The 27,751-nt window shown below is 39.5% G+C and overlaps 2 protein-coding genes across 2 annotated transcripts; both read right to left on the bottom strand.

Moving 5' to 3' along the window:
* Positions 1-2,805: 2,805 nt before the first annotated feature.
* Positions 2,806-7,325, bottom strand: cdca7a (cell division cycle associated 7a). Its single transcript, XM_058623309.1, has 10 exons — positions 7,169-7,325; positions 6,314-6,451; positions 6,088-6,210; positions 5,803-6,006; positions 5,621-5,698; positions 5,325-5,519; positions 5,111-5,239; positions 4,863-5,012; positions 4,630-4,766; positions 2,806-4,535 (listed from the first exon to the last, which is right to left on the bottom strand). Exons 1-10 carry the CDS (start codon positions 7,187-7,189, stop codon positions 4,502-4,504), a joined length of 1,209 nt encoding a protein of 402 aa, XP_058479292.1. The 5' UTR covers positions 7,190-7,325; the 3' UTR covers positions 2,806-4,501.
* A 642-nt stretch (positions 7,326-7,967) lies between these two features.
* map3k20a (mitogen-activated protein kinase kinase kinase 20a) lies at positions 7,968-27,729 on the bottom strand (the record flags this gene model as incomplete). The annotated part of the gene is made up of 18 exons (XM_058623115.1): positions 7,968-8,916; positions 9,318-9,468; positions 9,580-9,654; positions 9,775-9,891; positions 11,719-11,808; positions 12,159-12,221; positions 12,344-12,483; positions 12,585-12,615; positions 12,713-12,757; positions 16,420-16,555; positions 19,490-19,596; positions 19,684-19,758; positions 21,140-21,226; positions 22,305-22,442; positions 22,838-22,866; positions 22,996-23,061; positions 24,143-24,244; positions 27,627-27,729. Coding segments are annotated over 18 exons (2,259 nt in total), but the record flags the coding sequence as incomplete, so codon positions are not given.
* Between the last annotated feature and the right edge of the window lie 22 nt (positions 27,730-27,751).

The raw sequence follows: 27,751 nt of genomic DNA, 5'->3' as shown, positions 1-27,751 counted from the left end.
CATTTATTCAGCTTTTCTTCTGGCTCTACTACAATCACCGTAGACCTGCAGGACTCTTGAGCAAATTAACAGTCTTCATGCCACCCTGCAGCCATAATGAAAATATCAGTCAATCAAAACCCATACTACGCTGTGAAATCCTACCGAATATCTGCACACCTGCATACAAACACAGATGAAGAGAATAGGAGCTTTATGGGTGACAGTATATATATATACTGTATACGTGAGTTGGTATTTAAAAAGCCTCGCGCCGGCGTGTTGAGATTCTCCACTGTGCTCATTGTTGACATGCGATAAAACAGATAATCTGGATTTAAAGATTCTTTGGGGGAAATCCAGCCCTGATTCCAAGAGGTGGGAGAGCAAGGCATGCTGGGAAGTGGGTGGCCATCTGCGACCTGTCTGCACTTGCAGTGATGTATTGCTGTGGGCTGGACAGCCACAGTCATGGCTGTGTGTTGCTGCTCAGTGTGCCATTGCACTCAGGGCACTTCAACCCCCAGTCCCTCCTTACAGGTGCCCCGCAGCCGCCACCGTGCGCTACTCATTTACTGCTACACTGGTTTTCATAATTAGCGCCGCAAGGCCTCATTAAATCTGCTCTAATGAATAAATATTGTATTTCATAGCCTGATTACCAGATCAGCTCAATGCTTGAGCGTTGTAAACAATTACTTCCCTAAATATTCATCACCCCAAAGTGGATGATCATTGGTATTTAATACAGGACTAGCATTTTCAAGTGCATCTTTATTATACTAATAATTGTTTTTGAAATGTTCCTTTAGGAGGTAAAAACAAGAAAACGGGGATGTTGTATTGGAAGTTATAGTTTCACCGACGTGACCCAAAACACAATGACAGTAAGAGGATAAGGATATTTTTCTTTCGCTTATTTTAAACTGCAGTTTATTTATGACTAATGTGTTTTCTATGTTGGTGTTTTTATATCTCAGAATGTGTAATGTCATGATTTTAACTGTTGAGTTAGTTTAAAAAAAAATTAAAAAAACATAGACATAAAACATTCCAGCTTTAACTGTGACGTTGTTGTGTCTGAGGTTTCCCTAACATTCTGTCGTTCTCACATCTCTCTCAAATGTGTCTAATAAATAATAGACATGTTGTGATAGTTGGTCCCTGCTGTGTCAGCATTTCATAATAATGTTTCATTAATGCACATATAATTAATAACCACTATAAATGTACAGACTCAATCACTGTTGTACGGTAATGATATAAGGCCAATAAATGCATATACTGTATGTATGCCAGCACAATTGTTTGGTTCTACACTTGCATTCTACACAAAAAAGGGAATTGAATCATTGCAATCAATTTGCATGTGCAAAAAATCTATCCACACACTTGACTACGTAGCAAGTCAAAGTGGAGGTGTAGTACAGGGAGATAAATCAGTGTGCTTAAAGAAGAGCAGAGTAGCAGTTACAAGATTATTTTAATGAGATCATAGTATTTCATGTGTAAAATCTCCCCCCACACACACGTTTCAGTGGGTCAGTCGTCATAGCGCCGAGCCATTACGACAGTAATATTAGTGAAAGGCTGGGAGTCATCTTCCTCTATCACTGCAAACATGTCTGACTACTACTGTGATGCTGAATGGGAGTCAGACAGGAAATAAACCTTCCCCGAACCACTTTAAACCAAAGACCACACCAGCACAGAGTCAGCGCTCATAAAAAGAGTTTTGCCTTCTGAAAACTGTAATGGCATTAGAAAAGCTCCAACTGTCATTTAGATGCTAATTCAATATTTATCCCTCATTTTAGAGACTTAAGTAAATTGATTAATTAGTCAAAATTATATTGATAATCAATTAAGCCATTTTGGACCTCTATGATACAAGAAGAGGCTAAGATATAAACAGCACTGAATCTAAAGACTCTTTTTCAATATCACACTATCTGTATTAATGACAAGATTTTTATTATAACGAGTGTATAATTAGGTAAATGTGAGCCGTAGCATTGATTTTTGAATCGACTGGAATAACATCCACACTGTGGAAGGACAGTGTGCAGACACTGGATGTTTCCCTTCATCGCGCTTTATTTGTGAAGCGGCTTTTGCAGCTTGGATGAGATCTTTGGTAACTATCTCACATTTTAGTTTAACTCTTAGAAAACAGAGCATTTTGGCTGCTTTTTCACATTACTATGTTAAAACGTATATACAGAGGCTATAAGAATGTGCAATATCCTTTTTTTCAGCACAACCTTTAGGCTGATGAAACATTTCTCTCATTTTCACAAACACACCTGAGCAAAAAGTGCTAGAAATGTATAAAAAATCAGAATGAATTTGTGAAATTTGGAAATACGTCACAGATCAAAGTTCGCATGGCTCGTTTTAATGAACAAAAAGAACAGAAAAGCGGTCTATTTTGTGACTTGTGCACAATAATTGCTACTTCATATCACTGCTAAAAAAACAATGTCTGAATATGTGACCTATAAACACACACTCTCAGGATGTCCATATAAGGAGTTGATTATTATTTCCACAGTAATTAACCATGGGTGCACGTGTAAGCCAACTTGTTTTTTAACCAAACGACCCCAAAGTCAAAATTTGTGAAGGAATATTAACTCACTACAAGCAGACCGCCGCTGCTCAACAGTGATAGAAACCTTAATAAACCTCCAACCTCCAGAGTCCTTAAGATCTTCAATCACCAGCAGCATTCATGATTTCTCCTCCACGTTCCAATAACAGTAATTACAGCTGCCACTGTTCGGGACAGAGCGATGGTCAATTCAAAGAAAAGTGATAGCATGATTGGGCAGTGATTAACGCTTTAATGAAAATGTACAGTTAACCCGATAAGCACAAAGCAGGCATCAGTGTGACAGATATTACCATCAATAGTTCAGCACCACAGTCTTTTCTGTGACGGACACAGTAAGACAACCTGCACATGCTAATACAGTAACATAGAAAACTCTCAACAGTGTGACCTGCTACAGGTATGAAGCACTTTCGGACGATAAACAATGCAAAGGTTAATTCCGTGTGATTTCCTGTAGAGCTTTGCACTTGTGAACTGAGACGCACACACACACACACACACACAGCCATAGCTCTGTTGCCACTCACCGGTGGCACCTTCAACCGCTGCTACTTAACAGGGCAAGGCAGAGAATGAGGCAAAGAGACTGAAGCAGAGCAAGGACGTGCTTTAACTGGATAAAATGATTTACAGGTATGGGTCCCATTAGAGTGTGCTAATTGTTTCCACACCATTAGTGACAGTTATCTAATGAAGGATATTTAACCAGGCGCTGTAGTATATCACACAGCTCTGTGGCTTAGAATTAAGAGGAAGTGGACCCAGTCTGTGCCCTTTCCACCCGCACCTCCGCAGCAGCAGTAGCTCATTGGGTCATTTCTACAGGACACACCATTTAGTGCACATTTACGTTTCATCAAAAAAAAAAAAGGGATAAAATCTTGTCAAAAACACAAGCTTATTTTCAATAAAAATGATCTCTTTGGGGGATAATGCACTTGCATGTCAGTTGAGTAAACGTGATACATTTAAAACAATGTAAAATACAGTAGATGATTCAACAACAACAACAAAAAAGCTGGAATGTTTTCTTTGTTCGCAGCAGCTAGGATGATTCAGCTATGAAAAGAGCAGGTGGGGAATATTTACATTTTAGAACAATGCAACCGCGTTAAGCATTTACAACGACAGACAGTGTGGACTTGTCAAGTCAACAAAATTTGAGGTTAAGAAATTTCCTGGTCCATCTTAATTCAAAATAGGGACGTCCCAATGAGCCTTTTCAGCCCGCGATCTCACTCCCATCCCTAGTATGATTATACTTTTGAGTATCTGCCAATACAGTACAGTACAGTACACAGTACAATTTGTTTAAATGGTCCCCGTCAGTAAAATTTACAATATTCCTGGTAGACGTCGCGAGGGAAAGAAGAAGTGAAAATATGTATATGTATATAAAATATGTCCAATTAGATACAAACTAGAGTTACAACTGAGCCACATGAAGGACTTGCTCACTAACGTAGCCAACAGGCAGCACATGTGGGAGGGAAAACTCAGCTGGAGTAAAACATTGGAGAGATGTGATCGAGGGGGTGATTAGTTAGAAAATGTCCAGATCGCGCTTTGATCCAATACTTGAGCTCAACATCGGGACATCCCTGTTTTACATGCAACCAGTCCTGATACAAGGGCTCAGGAAAAATCTACAGCGGCGGCAAGCGTACAGTTTACAGTAGAGAGACCTGGATGAGTAGCAATACTCAAACTACAAAAAATGTCAAATGTCACAATCAGTATGAAGCATCAACAAACTTTGTCAAGTATTCGTGGAAGAATACTTGAAACACGAAACAACATTCGAACTGTGCGTTTGCCAAAGTGGTCATAATCATATCAGTTAGAGATGCACTGATTTTCGGTCTTCAGTCAGGTGGGTCCATGAGCCGGTTCCTCCTCCACACTTCACTGGCTGCTTTCTTCCAGCTCCTTTTTCAAGCTGCAGGGGGGGAGGAGCAAAAGGAAAACGTTAAGTGTTTATTAGTTCATATACAATACAAAAATCTATTTAAAAAAAAAAACACTTTAGTCACCTTTTCAGATACGCGTGCACATTATCGAAGCCGTGGTATTTGGCCAGGTAAACCAAAACTCCAGTAGCACAGCGACCTTCTCGGGCGCGACAGAAGCTGCAGTTACAGATCCCTCTGCAGGGCGGGCAGTGCCACTCCTGTGCAGAGCAAAGAGAATAAAATCCGTCAGACCCATGACGTGCGTTACAATCATGATCAAATAGAAACAGAAACCTACACTTCTGAGAACTCACCGGATTCAACAGAGCATCTCGGACCTCCTCTCCGTAGCGATTACGGAGACAGGGGCCGCAGAACTGACCTCTCACCCCCACACACTCCGGATTGCGGCAGTTTGTTTTGGTGTCGATTGTTTTCTGACGGCACTGGTGACAAGTGGATCCCTGAGAGAAAGAAAGAGTCACCGTGTTGAGTCACAAGAGCTTCACAAGCAGATAAAAAGCAGCGGCTTCTCAAGAGTTTCAGAGAACGTGGGACCTACAGTGGAACTGTTGTAAACTTTCTCCCGCACATTGTCGCAGATACCCTGCAGCTCGGCCTCTGTCACGTCCTCCACAGGCCGCACCACGTGGGGGAGGGATCTGATGCCGTTGCAGAAACGGCGACGGGGCTGCGCGAGAAATAAATACAGTTCATTAAAACGTTATTAACGCTGGTATGTTACAATTTACCACACGCACGCCTTAATGACTCACTGGCTCATCGACTTCCTCGAAGTAGCGACCTTTGCGCACCAAGCTGAACTTGTCCTCGGGCTCCTCCTCCTCCGGAGTCGGGCTCGGAGGTCCATCCACCAGCGTGCGGGATCGTGTGTGGGGTCGAGACGAACGCTCTGGGTTTCTCCTGCAATGCCCTGGCGTTCCCATGGACCGCCGCGGTGCCTGTCTGGGCTGAAGAGTTAAAGAAAGAAAAAGAAAAAACTACCATCAGCACCAGTGAGACACGTTGTGTGTTAGAAGGTTCACAATAGTTTGTCTTTAGGTGCAATTACCGTAGAGGAGGCTGACAGTGCCATTCGTCTCGGGAGAAGTCCAGATACTTTGTTCAGCTCTGCCATGAGCTTTGCGAGCTGTAATCAAACATGAATTAGTGGATAAATGAACGGCATAAATAATCCCATCAATTCAAATCATATACATGTGAATATAAAGCAGCTACATAACACATTTTTACCATTTCTTTGTTCTCCTTTATATTAAGCGCTCTCTTGTCCATTAAGTTGTCCTCGTCCGCCTCAGAGTCACACTCCGGTACTTTAGGTTGAGGGAGAGGTTCAGACGCAGGCCTCTTCTTTCCTTGCTTCTTGGTGGGGAACGTCATGGCAACTTTCAGCACGTTGGACCTGCGTCCACGTCGTGGAGTTTCAGAGTCTACTTTCTGAAAAGAAAACATTATTTAAATACAGTTTTTTGTCCTAACACATTTCAGTTGCGGTTTTCAACATAAAAATAAGCGTACCATGGATTTCATCTGCCTGTAGATTGAAATCTCCTCAAACCCGCTGTATGTGTCCTCCTCTGACCTGGCCGCACACACCACAGGTTTCTGTGCCGACCTCCTCTGCGGTCTTAAGCTGCTCCTCTAAAAACAGACACAAGCACTGAGATCGTGCTGCCAAGAAGACACATTCACCACTATATGATATAAGATTATACAATATTTACAAATTGATCATTTTTGTTACCGTATTTGCAAAGCCTCCATCTGAGCCAAAGCTATCGCAGCTGTCATCAGATGAAGAAGTTTCCATGGGAACCAGTGGGACACTGCGAAAGCTCCTCAAACTCATCCTGCTGGATGGAGGTGGAATGACTGCAAGTTTCTGTAAATGATAAACAGAAACATTAGTGGGTTTTTTTTACAACCATAGATAAAAGTGTAGAGTTGGGAAGGTCTTTAACCCGTAATCATGGAAGCAGGAAGTTTTTAATCAAACTCCATAGTCACATGGCCATGAAGGAGGTGAGGTTGTGTGGACGCAAACTTCTAAATCAACAATTAAAAAACTGGCATTCAATGATTTGCGACAGGGTAGAATATAATGCTTTTCTTTATGATCAATAATCTGGAAATGTCTCTACCATGTGACCAATAAAATGGCAGAAGCCTCATGAACAAATTCACAAACATTGACTTAAATACAAAACCACCTAAAGAGCTCTCTTTCACAGAAATACCAACACAATATCATTTAAAGGATCAGTTTATTATTGCTTTTAATCAAAATAATGTTAATGTAACTTCTCTGCTAACAGACTAAGTTTCAGTGTTAACCTAAGGGACACACCCCTATCTGTGACTAAACAGCCCGAATTAAGTTAACTGGGTCATGCAAAAGTTGATATAACTATTCTGATATTTAAATCCATTACTTTTACATTACATTACTACATGCTGAAACTGTTTTAGCTCTACGGGACAAGTGTGATGTATGGTATCTAAAGTATTGTAAAGTGGTTATAACTGGATGTTATCAAGACCATGATCACAAAATACTTTTAATAAATGCAACTTTTTTTAATAAGGCCACTTTTCTTACCTTAGAGCGGGTGAGAGTCATTTTTCTTGTTAAAATCCTCCTGCACAGACAGAATCAGTCGAGATCAGCCTGTGTGCAGCAGCTCTGCAGAAACAATGAAGCAGCAGCAGCAGCAGCAGATCCACGTCCTGCCGCGCTCTGTTCATTTCCCGCGCCAACGGAAAGTCCTGGAAGATACATAAAACAAATCAGGTCATTCGACTACGCAGTATCTGTTCTGTGAGTAAAGAGAGGTCCGATTAATAGAAGCAACTCACGAGTAACTATTTCCAACGCGTGAAGAGTTTTTTAAGCGATCAAACTTGATAAATGAATTAATTAATGTGCAGCTGCGTTTATGAGTCTTCCATGTTCCTGTTCCGTGGCGCGAATTTGTAGTTGTCAATTTGCATACAAGGCGGGTAAAATGTTGAATCCTGTCCAACAAGTGAAAATATGAGACTTCCTGAAAAAGTAGATGAAAACATCAAAGTGGAATCAGTAGATTTTACTCAGGCAAACATATTAATATTTCAGGAGGAATGAATGAATGAATGAATGAATGAATGGATGAGTTATATTTTAGTGGTTTATAGGGTGTAACATTCCCGTGATAAATGACCAAAAAGTCAATTGACAACATGTTGTTTGTTTTTGTTAAGAACAGTAAGTGGACTTAAAAGAGATCTACAAGATCAGATAAAAAATGTTCATTCACAGCTATGTCCAAACAGCTGGATCAGCACATCCTGTCATATACCCAGTGCCAAATGCACTCTACTGAATGAAACACAATGAAAAGGAAAACCAGGAAAAAGGGTTTGGTCAAAATGAGAAGGAAAATTTTATTTATCCTTGTGTCGAGGTATTAAAACACTTTATGTAGTTACATGTAAGAAACTTGACTTAAAATGAAGCTCATTATATTAACCATAAAAGAGCAACTTATGTATATCATAAGCCTCAGTTTGATCAGTATGAGCATGTATGAATTCATAGGCAAAAACATTTCAGTGCATGACATGTTTAGCGAACAAGAAGGTGTCAGTACACGTGTGACCCACATTAAGTTCTCCCACCAGCACCACGCCCTCCCCTGCCACCTCTCCTCTGTCGACCTCTGGCTTGTTTATTGTCCTGACGTGGTAATCTTTTCTGCCGCTCCACTTTGATCCACCCTCCGTCGCTGGCTTTGGCCCCTTCTTTATCCTCACTGGGGTTTCCTGTCACAGACAATATACCTGGAATCATGGATGTAGCGCCGTAACTGTTGGAGCGTGGCCTCCCTGGCTGTCGGGGGGTTTTGCTGGTTTTATTATGAGCATAACCTCTGCTATTGGTCCATGCTTGCCCCCTTCCTTGTCCCACTCCCACAGTTGATGTGTTGCCAAAGTAGCAGTTTCTGCGATGGTCATGCAGTGCACTAGCACTGTGCGGGCGCTCTCGGTCCCTTTCTGAGGCGCTTTCTGACGTGGTGCTTGAGGGACTGCTGCCCTTTGAACCTAAATGGAGCTGTGACAGTTTGGACGACATGCCCGCAGTTGGCGAGCTGCTGCGTGAGTCATTCCAGGGAGACACATGGAGGTGGTTTGGAGAGCGACGCACAGCTGCAGCATAAGAGAACTCGTGGCGTTCGTGTGCAGACAGAAACTGAGGCAGTGTTCGAGCTTCAGAGCTGGTGAAGGCAGTCTGAGGAGGAGCCCGCGTCGGGGATTTGTGGGCCATCATCTGCTTTAACCTGACGTCGTGCATCCACGCAGGATCAATATCTGAAAAAAAGAGGACAGTTCTTAGTGAAAATATGTGCACAGCTTCTACTCATCTTAGTCTTAATTTCTTCTAACACATGAACTACTAATCTTGATGAAATCTCATCTTGAATTATTAGTTAGGTTGAAAGTATTTTGCATCATTTTTTATTCCTTTTTTTTACAATAATGATGCCTTTCTGTCTTTTTCCCTAATTGTTACACAGCACATACTTATACTTAATATGTTTTCACCGTGAAAAGGTTTTGGCCATTTCTATTAGATTTTTATCTTAAAAACTCTGAATTGAACAACACAAACAACATTTAAAGTGCTATGTACATAAAAGGACCTTAATCTATGGAGAATTTATTTTCCCATACAGTGAAAACTGTTGACAGTCAACAAAGACGTGAATTACCAGAGCATGACTTGTCCTTGAGGTTCCAATCGATGTTAACTGGTGCTCTCTCGATAACCAGCTCCACGTTCTTTATTTCGTCTTGTCCACCACTGAGACTCCATGTCACCGGGCAGCTGTGTCGGGTACACCTTGGTGACTTGACATCACTCTGTAGTGTGACATAAAAAGGTAAGATTATGGTTATAAATTTGAGAAATCTACTTCACATGCTGATAGGTAGATTTATATTGGTTTGTGAGCTTCAGATAAATTGACTCACTTCGTAATTGACTATGTAGTCCACTTTCTGGTTTTGTTTTATTCCAACAATCCATTTGTCCATCACAAACGGTGGCTGCATTGGAATAACATTATATTTTATTAGGAACTTCTACAACAATCCTGTGTGTAAAATCAGACAAAACTGGCGAAACACTGATTAAAAGAGAAGGGGTAAATCATTTTCTGACGACACCTTAGTCATCCGCAGGACTTCCACATCCTGTTGGTTGGCATTAAAGATCACGTCTTTGATGTAGGTGACTGCGACGTCATCTCCATCAAGTTCCATGTACATTTTCCATTTGCAGTCCTTAAAAGAAAGGAGACATTATGTGGAAACTGGTGATTTCAGAAAAACAACAACGGATTACACGGAAAAGTGAATAACTGCACCACTGTGTGTGGAGAACTTGGTAACTCGTGTACACAAACCAACAGCACAGCCTAGAGGTAGTTTACTGGCAGTGGCAAGTTAACAGAGCCTGAAATTGACACTGTGAAGGAGACATTATAATGTAAAGACATTTAACAGGTCATAGAAATATATATGTATGTGTATATATAGTCTCTATATATGACTAGTTGTTATTTTAAATAGAATTTGTATTGAATATTAATTTATTTTTCTTGAGAAAACAACAGTGTTTTTTTTTTACGCAGAGAAAGAAACAAATAAACAAAAGTAGCAATTCATTTTACTTATACTAATATTCCTTGTTAAATATTTGATGTGTATTTATTTAGTAATCTCATCGGGTCAACAATCCATTTTTTGGTACGAGAGATGGGTTTTTTAAGGGCGAGTTGCTACATGCTGCACACATCAAATCCTTTCTAGGAGGCATAAATCGGAACAATTCCCCCATTCCTCTTCTCCTGCATAACCAAAGCTGACGAAGCAGTAATGATTTTGACAATCCCCCGAAAGCCGTCTGCAAAGCCACAGGTCACTGCTTAACCACCCAGGGTTCACGGCACAGGCCAATCCATTGTGTAGTGATCACAGAGAAAGACATCAGAGGAGTGGCACCAACACACTCGTCTGAGGAGCCTTCGCCCTCTCCTGCATCGTCCCTGGGGACTGGCAATGGCTCAAAAGACGAAGCTTCAGGAAGCCTCTGGCTCAGAAACACACCACTGGCCCCGCGCTGGCCTGGTGTCGGCCCTGGACAGTCGCACTGGGGCTCCCAGGTCCATGCTAGTCTAATCACTCCAACAGAAACAATGTCTGGTAATGATGCCTAGGACCCGAGTGTGTCTAATGACAACTCATACATAATTCAGCACCTTTCACTTGGCTGCACGGTGATATCCTCATTAGTAGGGGACCCTCAGTGGCTGTCAGATGGTGGCCACACAATCGCAGGCCCTCATTTTGTCTTTGAGAAGTGCAGCTGCTTCCATGACATCGCCAGCAAAGAGGGGCAAAGAAAAAAAAAATGCAGTGCTGGTTTGTTTTATTTAGTGCAAAAACCTTCCAGTTTGTAAAAACAAGGCTGACACAGAACCTGACACCAGGCAGGGGAAAATAATTAGCTCTCATTTTCTCAACCTCCTGTTTCCTTCTCCCTGCTGTGTTTTCTACCCACTAAACCACCACATGTCAGAAGAAATGGGAGGCAATTAGCAGGCTCGTTTCAGCCCTGCCGAACACACTGAAAGAGGACTATTTATGATGGGACAATGAACAGCTGAAAGATTAAATAACGTTTGCCTTTTAAAAAGAAAATGACTTCTGGCTAAATGGGCTATTTTTGATTAGATTCAAACAGCAAGTGAAGAGCCACCCTTTCTCCACAGTTTGAGACACTAACAAAGGGCTGTGAGCAAGTTGTGGTGGATGCGTTACATGGCTGAGAATGAAATGTTTGTTTGTCTGGTTTTATACTTGTGTAGTGATGCCTGCAGTGGTCAGTTTAATATCCTTCATCACGGATTCCACAGAACAAACAGCTTCACAAAAAGGAGGACAAATCAATAATTTGTTTTCTTCACATCTATTTACAAAGCAGTGATTATTCGCAAATGTATTCAAAATGTTAACATTTAATAGCAACCCTGTTGAAAGTGAATGCGTATTTTGCCTTTCACAGATGCAGTGCATGTTGATGCAGTCAGTGTGTATGTGCAGACTCACAGATGGACCAGTTCCTGATCTCCAGTGATATCCGAACACCAGCTCCAGGTTTACAGTTTTATTTTTAAACACCTCCTTTTCCAGCTCATCCTATAAGGAAAAGGCGCACGCTGAAATATGCACTTTAAAACAGAAACTGTCACCTGATGCACTTAGGGTTAATTATTAAAAACGAGGGGACAAAAGGAAATAAAAGTTTTAAAAGATGATGTTAAAAGAGACGAAAGGAGAATAAAGATGTAAGTCTCAAAGATAAATAAGTAAATAAATATGTTACAGGATTTGAGGATAAGGTTAAAAATATATACAGTATATACACGTTTATAGCAATATTAAGAAGAATAAGGATAGAGTAATGTGATACAATAGAAAATATTGGGTAATAAGGCTTATAAAAATAAAAGTTTTAAGGAAGACAAAAAGAAGAAGAAACTCTGCACCTTAAATAGTGGTGGAAAGTGGACGAATCCAAGGTAGTCATGAGTCAGCTTTTCGATTTCCTCCTACAAAAGAAAAAAAAAGTAATATTTTCTTTGATTCAACGAGCACAGTCGGAACTTTGCAAATCATATACAGGTTAAAAAAATAATTTGACAGTGGTGGTTAATGGTTAACTGTGCCTTGCCTTAAGGTGTATGATATGACCTTTGGACTTGACCCCCATGTCCCGCATGTCGTTTTCTGTGAGCAGCAGCAACCTCTTTCCAGTAATGTGATTTTCTTTGAACAGGTCAGCGTATAGCTGCATGTCACACTTCCCTTCCTCTGAGACAGGCAATAAAAACAACCAGTGTTTCAACAACAGTGCACATATGAAATATTATTTTATTTTTCAGAGTAGAACATTACAAAGCAAATGAACAAACCTGCACAAAAGATTTGCTGCATCCAGAAATACTAAATGATAAATAAATAATGGTCACAGATTAGTTTTAAATCACAGTGATACAGAGACGTGAATTTAATATTTACAAAACAATAGACCAATACTGACCACATGCTCCTCAGTCCAGCCAAAGATGTCAAGGGTGGGCAGCAGCTACAGAAAAAACAAACCAAATACATATAACTGCAATAGGATATGGGTGGATGCAAATATCGTGCATGTGTTTATGACATATAACCTTAAAAGCATCACTTATCTTCAGAAAATATGAAATATGATTAAATACTTCTAATACTAAATACTATACTAAACTGAAAAGTCCACCTAACTGATCTATAGTTATCTCTCTGAATGATAACTTATTTATTTCTCATTAAATGTAACCAGGCAGAAAGTAATCTGCCAGGCAAAATAAAGATTCCATCACTGAAATCACAAGACTGGTGTGTAAAGACGGAAATAATGCAAAGGAAAATTGCAGGAAAAACGATTAAATGAATGAGTAATCACCCATTCACTGTCCTCTTCCTGCAATATATGAGAGCAGCTCAGACTATATGCACTGAATGTTAGTCTCAATAGAAAGTCATTGCCATACATTTCAGTGCAGCGCAGCACCTCATAAAACGCCTCAGCCCTGCAGCATTTCCTCCTCCTTCACGGCTGCAGTTCAGAAGAAAACTGAGACATGTCAGACGTGGAATTTGGCTTAGTCCACACACAATTCTGCCCCCATGTGGACTAATGGATAAAGGGTAACTGGGCCATAAACACTGGAAGTCCCAGTGTGAATCACACAAAAAACATTTATCTTCTAAAAACACCTCCTTCTCTTCACATTGGTAATAACCCAGGGTTCCCTCGCACACTTAAACATCACATTCAAGGACTTTTCAATGACACCTCAGGCCCCATGTCCCTCAAATTCAAGATTGAATCCATGTCAAAAATCGAGTTTAAAGGTGTTTTTAAAATAAAAACTACAGAACATATTGTGCAAATTGACATTAGATATTTTGGAGTGAAAGAACAGAACAGTAGAGACACACAAAGAGTGGCACAGGCTATTCTCATTTTCTCTAATCTATTTTCTCAAATCAGGAAAACAATGAAGGATTTCAAGAGCTCGTGGTAACCCTGGGTCAGTAATGAAACCAATAATTGACAACAAAGGAAAGTGGAAGAAAAATGATTTATTGACAAATTAATGAAGGATGCAGGAAAACAAATAATATCATGACGCTGTAAGTGTGTGTGTATGTGTGTGTGTGTGTGTGTGTGTGTGTGTGTGTGTGTGTGTGTGTGTGTGTGTGTGTGTGTAAGCCTCGAGCAGCTGGATTTCACACAAGGAAATGTAAATATTGGTGAAAGTCTGTGTTAATTACACGTCTACGGCCTGATGGCCTACGAGTGCAGGCGATGTCTGAATAGTAACGTTAGCTCATGGCAGCGAGGTAACAAGCAACAACACAGGAGTACAGAGGATTACATCCTCAAGAGACTGACTGATGATAACAAGTGAAGGGGACAAATTAATGGGTTGCGCTCATGGAAGCATCTCCTTTCCCCAGACGAAGCATAATACGTACTGAGCACGAATGCTGATGCAATGTGCTCTACTGTAAACTCTCGAGGCTAGCATTCAGTCAGACGTATAGTATTTTACTGTTTATAAAAACTCTCTATAGGGTGTTAAATTGAATAGTGCTCTTTGGTATAGACGGAAATATCTGACTAATGCAGAAACATTGTCATTGTTATAAATAATTTCAAATGTATATTTGTCATGTCCTGTGTAGCCTGAGGACAGAGTCTGTTTCAAAAAAAGTAAAATGTGAAAATAAGAAAATGAAACTGACAGTTGCACAGTGCAGTCCCTCTCCTGCTGTTTTGAACTGAGGTCAGTCGGAGGAAAAAAACACCTACTTTCTCATCCTGGTAAGAGAGTGCATGTCAACAACTGCACTCCACCACATCCAGAACAAATTGGCCAATCTTAATGTCAGCAAAATGTCACTTCATCATAAAAGCCGGGCCTTCTCTAAGCAACTGGCTCGTGTGGCTCTTTCTTCACAGCACGGCTCTATACAACCAGTACATTAGGCATACGGTAAATGACATCCACAATATACATAGGTGGAAGGTTTCAAACATATTCTATAATATACCTCGGTGCTACGCTGAGGTATGAGTTTGGACATAACTTCATACAATACTGTATTGGTCAAGATATGAGAAATGTATTTGTTTCTTAAAAGGGCAGCATTTGTGTTATGCAGTTGGAACATTATTTTATTTTTAAATGGCTTTAAATGTTTATGCCTCAGTGACAAATGCATCAGCACAAACATGGTGTTAACGGCTTAGTAGTTTAAAAGATGTAAAAACAACAGTATAGGACTGGTGTCTGCAGATACTCGAGGCTGATCATTTTGGTATCAAATAAGACACAAAAAAGCGGTATCATGCCATCCTTAATTGAAGAGATGATGCTTCCACAATGCTAATAATGTAGTGAGGGAGAGGCAGAGCTTTATTCATTATTGTTTGACCAAGTGAAGCGTCCAGCACCCAGGGTCATGTTGATCTTTTGTCCTTCTCTGACACAGCTCGACTTGGAGGAGTTCTGTTTGGCCTGCATGTTGACCTGTATGCCAGAGGGCAGGACAGGCCAGCCGAAGTCCAAGGAAAACATGTCCTTAAAGCCTTTCACTGCAGACTGCAGGTTCACCCCCTCATTACTCAAGGTTTTGATCTTGCACATCACCTGAGACCTGTTTGTTTCCTCCGTCTTTGACTGATAGAAAGACTTAGCGCTTATCTTTTTTGCAACAGGCAAGCAGAGCTGAAAGGGAGAGACAAGTACAGAGCAGGGACAGAAGGGTAACAGAGACAGAGGGAGGGAAAACAAAAGAAGGGGCAGAAAAGAAAAGGAAGGAAAATAAAGGAAGTTGTCAGTTTCAATTCACAAAAAGTGTAAATAAAGAAAAGTGGACAATTGCAAGGTCAACACAAGATGTGATTTGGAAAACAAGTTGGTAAAGGGAAAGTTAAGAGAGCAGAGGAGTCGAGTAAAGGTGGGCAACAACATGAAAGGAAACACAGGATGTTTTTCCTTGCTATTTCAAATCCCACCTATAGACACTTTGTGTTATTGGCTGACCAATATAACTGTACACCAGGCAGTTTGAGATTTGGACATACACCAGGAAAAAGACAGATCAACAGAACAGGGTCAGTGGAGTACCACTGACAGAAATGCTAATATTTACAAATATTTTGATCAAAAATAGTTGTGTATTTTCAACCAAAAGTAAACATCTGTTGGTTTTACTCAATTTAAGTTTCATCTGCATTGACATTTTACTGCTTTCTAACTGTAATCCATTATATTACAGTCTATATTGTAAGGGATGTATGTGATGTTGCAGATCAACCTTTTGCTATCAAACCATGAAGAAACTAGATGCTCACAATCCGATACTTATTCTTGGGCTGTAGCTTTCATTCTGTGCATCATGGTGCAAATCAGCTACCATGCACTACACTGTATATACTGTACATGCAGAAGTGCCAGTGGTGTCTGTGACCCATTATGTTCTCATAATGTGCCTCCCCCTCCTCATTCCACGCCTTTTAATTTCATTTCACTGCCTTCCCATTTTCACTTCAGCCCGCAGAAACATCAGGGCAATTCTGTCCTGCTCTTAATGTGAGTGAGGAGACCAGAACATGTGAACATGGTGACACTGCTTTGACCACTTTTTGACTTTTCAACACAAACCAAGGTGAAGAGAGGCTAGTGAGGAACTCACCGGGCTGTTGGACTGTTCAATGAGTTTGCGCTCCCACATCTTCAGCCGCCGCTCTCGCTCCTTCAGCTCCTGTTCTTTAGTGCTCAGGTCTCGCTCCAGTTTCTTAAGTCTCTCAAGTGTAGCTTCAATCTCACACCTGCAGTATACAACAGAAAACACCAGAGCTGATTCTGTCTCTCTGTACCTCCCAGCTTCCTTGCTCAGTCTGTGCCCCAAGTGCATTTTCACAAACACAATGTCACATACACTTTTGGTGCACTTCCACCATCAATTTTCAGTAGCAGGCCACAATTTATTTTAAACAAATATATAGAAATCGAATTTCCGATATTTGCACACACACCAATGTAGTGAATTGTACTATCCTTTATTATATACCAGTAGTAAACACACACAAACCAATGGGCAGCAAATATCTGCACTATGGGGGCAATGGGGTTGGGCATCTCAGTCCCTGATCTGTCCCAGGGTTGAAACCAGCAACCCTCCCATTACAAGCCATGTACCATTCCACTTTTCCAAAGCACATATTACCCATCACCCATTAATGTTGTTAATCAACTATTTGATTTTTTTTCATATACAGTATAAATATATGGTGTACAGAATGCAGTTATTTTTAATGGCTGCATCAATCAATTAAAAGTAATTATGTGGCATCACTGAGATTTCCAGATTTTTCACGAATTTCAGATGAAGTTATTGTGGGTATGAAATATGGAAAAACCCGCAGTCATTTTCTAAGAAGAGTTCTTCTTATAATCAGTTCATTTTTAGCTTTGTTTTTTTGCGTAATATCCCCAGACATGTGACACAGTTAGATACAGTCTGAAGTTACAAATCTTAAAAACAAAAAAAACAAATCAAACTCTTATGTAAGCAGATAACTGTTGCCCTTGAGTTCATTAAACTGTGTCTGTCTCATGCTAATGTAACACTGCATCAAGTTTTTTTTTGCCCAGCAGGTGGGGCTGCACATTGTGCTGTTGAACACATGCTGAGCTTCAGCCTCAAAAAGCATATTTTTATAAATACATGCTGCTCAAACAGGAAGGCAAATCCTTACTCCACCCTGATGCTTACAACCTCCAACAATTTCCACTCATACTCGACTTCCTAAGTAATCAGTTTTCTTGCCTCCCACATTGATAAACTCACTCAGTTTCACATTACACTGCATCCTACACTCTTTTCTCCATCTCAGAAATGTGCTTCTGCTCTTTCCAATACATACAAACTCATGATAAATTATTTGTTTTAAAAGATATTTGGAGGATAAGGAAATAAATATAACTTCATTCTTCATCTTCATCAAGGTTGGGTTGGGCTCCGTTTATGCTAACTTTATTAGGTGAACATGTAAAACTCAATGCAAATAACGCATAGAAGCAACTAAATGCATGTTTTGCATGTAGGCATGCTCAAGAAAACCTGCTGAAGTTCAAACCAAGCGTCAGATTGGAAAAGAAAGGCAATTTAATCTACTTCAATCATTCCTGTTCTGTGCTCCTTACACTGGCTCCCCGTCTATTTTAGGATCCATTTTAAAGTGTTATTACTTGCTTTTTTAAATGCCTTAATGGCCTTCTACCTGCTTACCTGACAGCTCTTGAAGCCAATCACTCCAAGCAGAGCTCTGAGGTCAGCTGATCAGCTGCTCTTGCACATGCCAAGATCACGGCTAAAGATCAGGGGCGATAAAGCCTTTTCTGTGGCAGCTCGAGAGCTGCCCAGACCTTTCAGCAATTCAAAAAACTTTTTCTGTTCTATGATCTTTCTCTCCCCCGTCTCTGTCCTCTCACGCCTTCTCTCCTCCTCTCTTGTCCCCAACATCTTATCTGTCCCCCATCTTTTCTTGTGCCATTTTTACCTCTTCGGTTTTATTGTGGAGGCTTAGTCTGACCTACTTGCCTATTTCATTGTTGTATTGTTTTGTTCTTGTTATTTGTGTCATGTTCCTCTTTCTCTTGGCTTTGTTTAAACAGGCTTGTTGTATTGTTTGATTATTGATTTGTTGTCTCTTTCTCTCATCTCTTGTTACTTGTTACTCCTCTCTTTTTTTCTGTCCCGTGGGCTTCTCTCTTTCCTTGCATTACCAGGCAAGATGCCTTGTAATATTTGATTGGACTGTTAAGCACTTTTGTGCTATATAAATAGAAATGTATTATTATCATTATATCGGACAGCAACAAAGAGATCAAATGAGCCTCTTTTTGTCTCTTTTTTTTACACTTTCTATTTATTCTACACACTGCCACACATAAAAACAGGCTACAAATCCCTCAGTGAGCAGCCAGTATGGATCTGAAAACCATTCAAGCATGAAACAATGTGAGCACTTTAACCTCACAGTCATTCTTTCATCTAGTGTCCAATGAGCTGACGTCCAGTGAGAAACAGGCACTGATCCAAAAACTGTTACCTGCATTTTAAAAAGTCTATTTCTCAGCCTATATCAGCCACCTGTGCACTAAACATAATAAACATCTCTAACATTCCTCTGTTGCAATCAAACAAAAGATTCTCCTTTCACTTTCACAGTAACTGGGTCAAACATTTTCTGTTGCTGTTTTCCATCACTGACATTCATTCCAACCTGCTCCACCTGCAGATGGCTGCCCGGACACAATAACACCAGCACAACTTCTGAGGAAAAACCTCAGAGCACAGACAAACCCCACAGAGAGGCGGACAGAGAATAAAGTAACAGCTGAGACTCAGGCTGTGCTGAACATCACCAAACCTCCAGCTGCTCATACAGGCTAATTAAACACTTCTACTTGAAAAAGATGGTGATTATTTTAGGGCCTTATGGGTAAAGAGAGGAAGTATATCCAGATGGATGATTCTTTGGAGGTTTTCATGCCTTTATGTAGCCATCAGTGTAATTATTAAAGATCTATATGCACAATCTCAAGTCCTTTTTGTGTTTCATGGCACCCATCAGCTACATTTCCACATCATTCTTTGAAAACAGTTGCACATTTCCTTAGGCTGAGGCAGTATATTGGTGGAAAAGGGAGAGTTATAAATATATTTACTGGGGCTGGAGAATGGATGAGCACATTACCTCCATTCAGCCTTGTTGTGAAGGAAAGTGTTGCACTGTTGAGGAAGTTGGCTGTCATTAGACATGGACTCCAAAGTATAGATGATCTGTTTGAATATCGGCCTTGCCTGAATGAACATAAAAACAGTTATTCTTTATGTGATTCATGAACACACGTATACATTCATATTTACGTAACTTTGTGGATAACTTACTTTTGGCTCTGTCGCCCAGCAGCTTCTCATGAGCTTAGCGAAGCTGTCAGGACAGGCACTAGGAATGGTTAACCTCTGAAACACACACCATGACATCAGGGTTTAGATTATAAGGTAAACATTTTGGAAAATATGCTTATTCACTTCACTCAAATCTGTCTGGTAATGTGAAATGAAAGCATTAGACTATATATAAAATATGGACATAGTCCTCTGGGTCAGTTCTGAGGCCAATCAGGAAGTGAGAGTATATAGAACAGCCAGTGCGGTAATAAGAGCCCAAACATTTTCCTGAGGAGTTAGTGGTCTCAATTGCTAGTTTTGTATCTTCTTCAATAGAAGATAAAATCAAATTTGTAAATTATGTTCCACTTTAGAGAAAAATAGATGACAAAGTACAGCACATTGGAATGGACACCAGTGTGACTGACAGCGAGTATTGTCCACTTGGAACCTGGTTTAAGTTACCAGTTAGTTAGATTTGCCTACATCAAATAAAATTAATTTTAATATGTATAACACTGTGTTACGATATACAATACATTATCTAAAGGCACTTAACATAGTTAGGCCTACACCAGTCTCAAATGGTATGTTGTGAGAATTTTGATCATCTCAGTTGCAGTGTGCAGTCGAGCATTTGTAAAAATGGCAGAATGACAAAACAAGTCATTTGGTTTTAGCCTAATGAACCCTTTTGTTGCACTACCCCCACTCATTTTTAATTTTGACAGTGCGTGAATGCATTGTGAATTGCTGCACTATTTTTGTGAAGTTAATTTGAGTGGGGAAGAATTTTGGGTCGCGACTTAATGACTAAGGAAATATGTGGGTGCCAAGGCTGGATCATTTGAGAACCAATGGCTTAGACCTTACAATATTTTATATACAGAAAGAGAAACCAAACTATTTACACAATTAGCAAGTACACTGTGTCACTGGTGAGACAAAAAAACAACAACAAATTCTTTTAACAGTAAAAAGAACTAGACTCACAAATGTGCAGCCATCCGGATAAGGCAGATGGATGCACATTTCTTCATCACAACAAAGTGAAGAAGCAGACAAATCAATTACATTAACCCTGCAACAATTAATCAGTTATTAAGTGATTAGTAAATTAATCACCAACCGGATACTTTTGGTTTGGGGAACACGACATTTGAAAACATCATCATATCGAAGTTTGGGTCAACATTTTTCATTATTTTCTGACATTTTATGCCCCAAACAACCAATTGATTCATTCCAAAAATAACGGACAGATTGTGAAAATATTTATTAGATGGAGCCCTATATTAAGGTACATAAAAATATACAATACAAAGTAATTCCAGCATAGACTGATGGGATATAAATAGTGACTCAGTCTTACAGAGGCTTCATTTATAAAGACAATAATTCCAGATTTTCAGTATTACACATTTTTTATATGAATATAAGCATTTAATCATACCTCATTTTTCTCCACCACAAGCCAAGCCACTTGTAAACCTTCCAAGCCTTTGAAGGGAATCTCACGAGTAAGCATCTCCCAAAGCACCTGTCACAGAAATTAAGGGCCAGCATTAGTAAACATATACAGTATTGTAAAAGAGAACACATACATTATGCTGTAGCTGTACTGCATGTTTTGACTGTTAATATCATCTATTTATTGGCTCCAGCTCGCTCTGTGACCCTCATGTGGAGGATAAAACAGAAGAAAATGGATAATATATATGCTGTCATGTACTGCACAAAAAAACAAAAATTTGACTTCTATTTAAAGGCAGGAATAACTACATTGCATCAAAAATAAGATTTTAAAAAAAGCGAAAAAGAGCCATTTTTCATACACTAATAGATTTTACCGTACATGTGAGTCTTATTTTTTCATTTCTGCACATTGCAGCTGCCTCTCATTATATACAGTATATGTATTTTCATCATATATATTCCTCTTAAGCATGTCCAAGTCTGTCAGAGTCATGTGCCATCTCTGGAATAAAAAGCAGCCCCTGTGATTTGTATACATTTTACTCTTCAATTTATTCTTGTTTAAATGTGGGGTTACGCTGGGGGGGGCACTCAACAAGCACTCAACAACTTTCACGAATAAAAGTCACAGTAAATGTCTTGGAGACTGTCCCAAAGGTCAACATCACTGCTACTTTCCACTTAAGGAAAGAAAAATGCATACATAAAAAAATACTCTGGTTTCCATATTTATAATTGTTTTTGTGGCTTATGGTGTGACTCAACATCTTGTGTGAGTGTCATCTTCAATAATTAGCACATTTACACTTGGCACATGTCATTCGATTTTCTATGGCACAGAAAATAATATGTTCAAAAAACAGCATTCCATTCAGTTCAGGCCAGGACACAAAACCTGTAATTAACTTCTCGACAATCACCACATAAAAAGTAAGTGTTAAACGGTAAGTGACTCTTCTCTCTGTTACTGGGTTAGTATAATTATATATATATTCCTTTTATTAAAGATCAGAATGCACATATTAAGATGTATAACCTTGATTAAGGGTTAAAAAATCAAGTTCGATTACAGACGTCGCAGTTCAAATAAACACTGCATCAGAGTTATTTATTGCGTGTAAAACCTCCTCCTCTTCACTCACCACACCAAAGGAAAACGTGTCACAAGTCTCAGACACAGGCAGGCTCTGGATCACTTCTGGAGCCATCCAGGGAAACGTGCCAACCAAGGACATGTGTGTTGTGTGGGTCAAGAACTTCGATGCACCAAAATCACAAATCTAAGAAGATGAGAACATAATCAAAGTGATTCTAAAGCTAAATCAACATAAACAGGTGCAGCAAAATAAGATTTTGCTACTCCTTGCCTTCTGTTGTCAATGTAAATTGTAAATGCAATAAGTATAGCTTTCCTACTATGTGTGTGTGTGTTCATTAGACTAATCATGTCTGGTTTTCATATTAAGTGGCTTTATGATACAGCAGGTAACTAGAATGTCTCTGGAGAGGCTTCAACATGTACAGCTTTTTTATAAATATTGTTAGTCTTAGCAATAAGGCAGAGTAGGGACATTCTCAGTACATAATAACTTAAGTTACTGTCTTCTTGTATATGTATACAGTAGGTAGATAACATACTACTGTTCCAATGTTCAACAGATACAAAACATCCTACCTTGAGAACTTTTTCCGCTGATAAAACAACTAAAAGGGAAAATAAGGTTTTAAAAGTCAGTGAACACATGTATATCCAGCATTAATGTAAAAAAAATTAATAGAGAATTGTTGTGGATATGGGTAACTATGCTAACTAATACTTTTTCTTTTTTTTACCATTCCTGGACTTCAGGTCCCTGTGAATCACCTTTACTGGTGCCTCTGAATGTAAGTAGTGCATCCCTGGGGAGAAAAATTGAGATTATTTTCAGAGGGAGATACTGGAAAAATCAACACCTGTCAGTCCTTCAAACCTAAAACCACTGGTCTATAATCAAATAATCTTATGAATCACATGGGAAAGTAATGCATCCTTCAGCTGCTCATTATCCATGAGGAGGTCACAGAAGGGACATAGAGCATCAGATTCAAGGAGAGTCGAGGGACACCATGTGCTGCTTTCAGTATAAATATTATGATATTGCTTGCTAAGAATTGCTTACATATACTAATAGAAGTACAGCACATCTAGAGTGCACTGCCTGTGTCAGCCTGAATACACTAAATCACATGGTAAGTATTTACTCGTGAAGTTATGAAAAAAAGCTGAAGCCAGCAGTAAAACATCAGTTGTTGAACTTTTTAATACGCGAACAGCTAAACAAAATCTCAACAACATTTCTGACTTTAATTGTGAATTTTAATCTCACACAGCACAATTAGAGCATTGCTTTGCACTATCATCATAATGATGATGTTTATTAATCTGGCCTCAGGCTTTGATATTATATAAAATGAGATTAAATAAATCGTGACATGTAGAAATAGGTGCAGTAGCTAAAGACGCTGGCACATGCAGCTGTCAGGGTTCAATCATAGGTCTTCTTCCTTTTAACACTCTTGGTTTAATACATCAATCGTTCAACTCTATTCCACTTCTATTCAGATGACAAAATAGTGGTCAAATGTAGACACAACCAACTTCCTTTTTCACAATTTTCTGTATCCAAATGCTACTCAGTAAAGTGAAACTTGTTTAGAGTGGATAATGTTTATGCATTTCTTTAAATCCTCTTTTTCTTACATTATTTGTATGATAAAAAAGATTCACACTACTTAAACTACAGGTTTTGTGATGGAACAGAAAATGTGTCACTGAAGATTAATTAAAAATAGTTCCTTCATTATCACCTAAAAAAAATAAAATACAATTTTAGCTTCTCTCTTTGTTGCACTTTAACTGTTATGTACATTGTGAACATGCAACAGTAAATTATAAATAACTTCATGCATGAGTGTGGTGATTTATAACTGTCACATTTACCTCTGGCAATGTCTGCAGCCCATGTCATGATTTGTCCCATGTCTATGTCCTCGCTCTCATCACTGGACAGATAATCATACAACGAACCACCGCTTGCATACTCTGTAAAGAAATGTGTTTTTCATCATCAGCATTGTCGTCATCAGACACCAAAGTGTTGGGAAAGCCCAATGAAAATCTGAGCTGGGAAAACATCTCATAAGAAACAGTGTCTCTTGAGGTATTTGACATTATGTGTATTATTAGTACAGTGCGAGAGATAACAACAATAGATAACTGAAATCCTGTTAGACAACTCCTTGAGGCTCGCAAACACTTTCTTGTTTTTTGTTCTTGTGGCCAAGGATGAGCTCGTTTATTTAGCAGGGTGAAAGTGAAAACACACTGTTGAAACACTGACAATGTTCAGGTATTCCGGTTTAAAAAGTTTGTGCTTTGATCACACTTTTATAAATTAAATTTGAAAAATAAAAATATTTATAATGAGTATTACCACCTTGCGGTTATATGCAGATGCAGTCAATTGTAGCATAATGTCTGTTTGTATGGTTACGGTGATGTTTGCCTTCGATCACGCAACTGTAAGCAATGCGTCATTGACTCTGTCTGTGCCAAATCGAGGTTTCTCTCAAGCCATTCCTTTGGATTCCTGGGCTAAAAACATTTTAATATCAAGGTGACAGAGGATTTAATCTCTGAACTTTCACCTCAAAATGTATCCAAATGCTTGTTTGTGCCAAATGTGAAAGAAATTCTATCTGTGTATGTTACTGGTGTTAATGGTACATTGAATTAATCATAACCTCCCCCAACCTTGACTTTTGACCACTCACGAAATCAGTAAAATTTGAGTCCAATAGACATTTGTGCCAAATCAGCATAGAACATTTTATGTTTTCCGAGTTCTTCAGATTTCATATCCAAAAGAATGGGACAGTGCTGTTACCAACATGGAGGCATAAAATGTGTAAGAATAGGCACATCGACCTTTATGCAGACATGTGACAAAGTTCTTCAATAAATATTAATGGCCTCTGTCATAACAACTAACACAGCAGGAAACATCTGTTTGTGCAAAATAATCCAATCATATCCAAACATAGTGGTGTAAACATGCACAGCCACCAAGACAAGAGTGTAATTAACAATCATAAAACAATTTTAGTCACTGGGGCATCTGATAAGAGGATTTAGGAGCATGTTTTTATATATGGGCACATGCGGCCACAATAATCTCCACTTTACTACAATCATGTCTGCTCCTGCACTTTGAACTCAAACACATTCATTCACATTCCATAGATAACACAGTATGACTCTGACGTGAACTCCACCTTCACTTTCAAAACAATTATTAATGTCAGTTCATTGATTATATATTAACGATGTTGAACTCCTACAGATCAGCAGAAACAAGCAGGTCTCTCAAACAGGTTTTAGATTCTGGGTGTTGGAGAGAAATGCCCGCTCTGATGCTGTATGTCAACTAACAGAGGAAATTTAGTACTGAGCTGATGAATGTTGACATGGCACTGGCAGGATGGCCATAAAGATTTTTTTATGTATCTGGTGCTAATTAGATTCTGCTTGGATAAATAAAGACAAACGACCCGCTCCTTGACAACAAAACAGTTGCCTTTCACAGCAGCACGGCTGTGATTGACATATGCAGGCATGTAGTCAGTCCATGGTTTAGGGAGCGCTTGATTTGCTTTGTGTTCTGTTGGCGGAGCACAATTTTTAATATCAGACAATCACTTTTTGTGACAGGCCAACATTTTGATCATGATAAATATATGATTGTGAAGCCCGGGTTTATTTTTAGCTGTAAAACCATCTTCTGAAACTTTTTATGGGTGTCGCCGGTCAACATGAAAACATAACACCGAGGCACTGAGAAATACAGAGAGAGCCGTGGGGAGCTGAAAAGCTTTATCAACAATGTGTGAATTCATTTGACATTGTACTCAGAAAAATAAGGTTTTTGGATTACCCTGACATGTTTTGACCACTTCCTGTGGTCTTCCTCATGTCAGGGTAATCAAAAAACCTTATTTTTCTGACTGAATGGCTGACAGGATTTGGCATGTTTACTTCTCATTACCGTAACGACCTAGACCGTTTGTGATAAAAAAAAATATGGACTGGTGATCTGTCAAGGGTGTGAACCGCCTTTCACCATATGTCATCTGAGATTGGAACAGCAACCTCTGCAGCCCTCATGTGGAAGATAAAGTGGTAGAAGACGGATGGATACTGGAAAGCAGAGAAATAGAGCCTTGCGCCCATTATATACTTATCATTACGGCAACCTGTACAACGACCGTCCAATCACAGACAATATTCATCAGCGCGTCACATGTTTGTGATGTCAGCTTCTCAGTACCATAATTCCTAAATGTTTGATTAACTGCCAGATATTCATTGAACACTCATTGAACATTTTTGGACAATTATACAGCCATAAAATCTAAATAAATCCAGACCATAAATCCAATATACGTAGTTTTCACACCTAGTAGTCTGCTAGACTCGGTTCAATTGGGGACTCTGTTGGTCCGAGTTTCACCCGGTACGCATTTGCTTTCACATTAAACAAACCAAACCTTTTCAATAACATATTCTCCTCCCCGCCTGAGGCGGTGCTGCATCAAGAATTACTCAAGGAGAAGACAAGACAAACAATAAACAAGAAAACTCACTCATCTGTTGGTTAATGCAGGACAACTGCAACAAAACATGGAGCTGCATATAATCAGTCTTTTTTATTTTGTTTCATGCAAACATACGACACATATGCGCTGCCACAATGGGCTCAGCCATTTCTCCTAGCTATCATTCTACACGCACATATGTTTTAGTTGGGTACCACATTACCCTATGTTGTAGTCCACTTCCTGCATTTGGTTCACTTCAAGCAAAAAGAGACCTATGTTTTAGGCGGACCAGAGTTTGCTTCTTTGGTGAACAACAGAGTTTAAATGCACATTCAAAAGAACTAGGGTTCCATTAAGAAAGGCTGGTGTGAATGCATCCTTACACACTACACCTTTACATTGACCCCTCAACAAAGGAATTGGACTACAGACCCCTAGGATCAGTATATGTACATCATTCTGCAGTTTGAAAACACTTGTCATCCCAACACAGGCACAGAGGGCCTGTTTACAATCCACAGCTAAGGCTGCATTCTTTTTCACAGCCTCTAAATCAGACAAAAACACCAAAAGGCACAGAAATACTGCATCTATGTGTGCACTTCCTGAACCCTCTGAAACCCTCTACCCTCACTAATGTGTCCATAGAAACTTCCACACTATTCACTACTGAACAAACTGCGACTGGTACAAACAAATCCGGCTGCTATATTTCCTCTGATGTAGTCCACGATCACTGTTGTATAACCACTTATGGTTGAGACACGCTGCACTGTACATATCACTGTGTCAGTATGAATGCTTTTTTTAATTTAAAATCAACTCACCAGTAACGATTCCATAGTTGGGAGGTTCAACTATTGCACCATAAAACTGAATGATGTTACGATGGCTGAGGACACTGAGGATTTCAGCCTGAGCAAAGACACACAAAGAGGAGACATTAATGGCA

This window comes from Solea solea, chromosome 2 (genome assembly GCF_958295425.1).
Source record: "Solea solea chromosome 2, fSolSol10.1, whole genome shotgun sequence".
NCBI classification, from domain to species: domain Eukaryota; kingdom Metazoa; phylum Chordata; class Actinopteri; order Pleuronectiformes; family Soleidae; genus Solea; species Solea solea.
Note: the sequence above shows the minus strand (reverse complement) of the source record. Positions and strands in the feature narration are given on the sequence as shown.

Bases quoted from the DNA above. Each gene is read 5' to 3' on its own strand.
- cdca7a (XM_058623309.1), bottom strand. From the start codon at position 7,189: ATGACTCTCACCCGCTCTAAG. The intron at 6,452-7,168 runs GTAAGAAAAGTG...TATCATTTACAG, and splicing joins TGACTCTCACCCGCTCTAAG to AAACTTGCAGTCATTCCACC. The intron at 6,007-6,087 runs GTACGCTTATTT...TTTTCTTTTCAG, and splicing joins ACAGGCAGATGAAATCCATG to AAAGTAGACTCTGAAACTCC.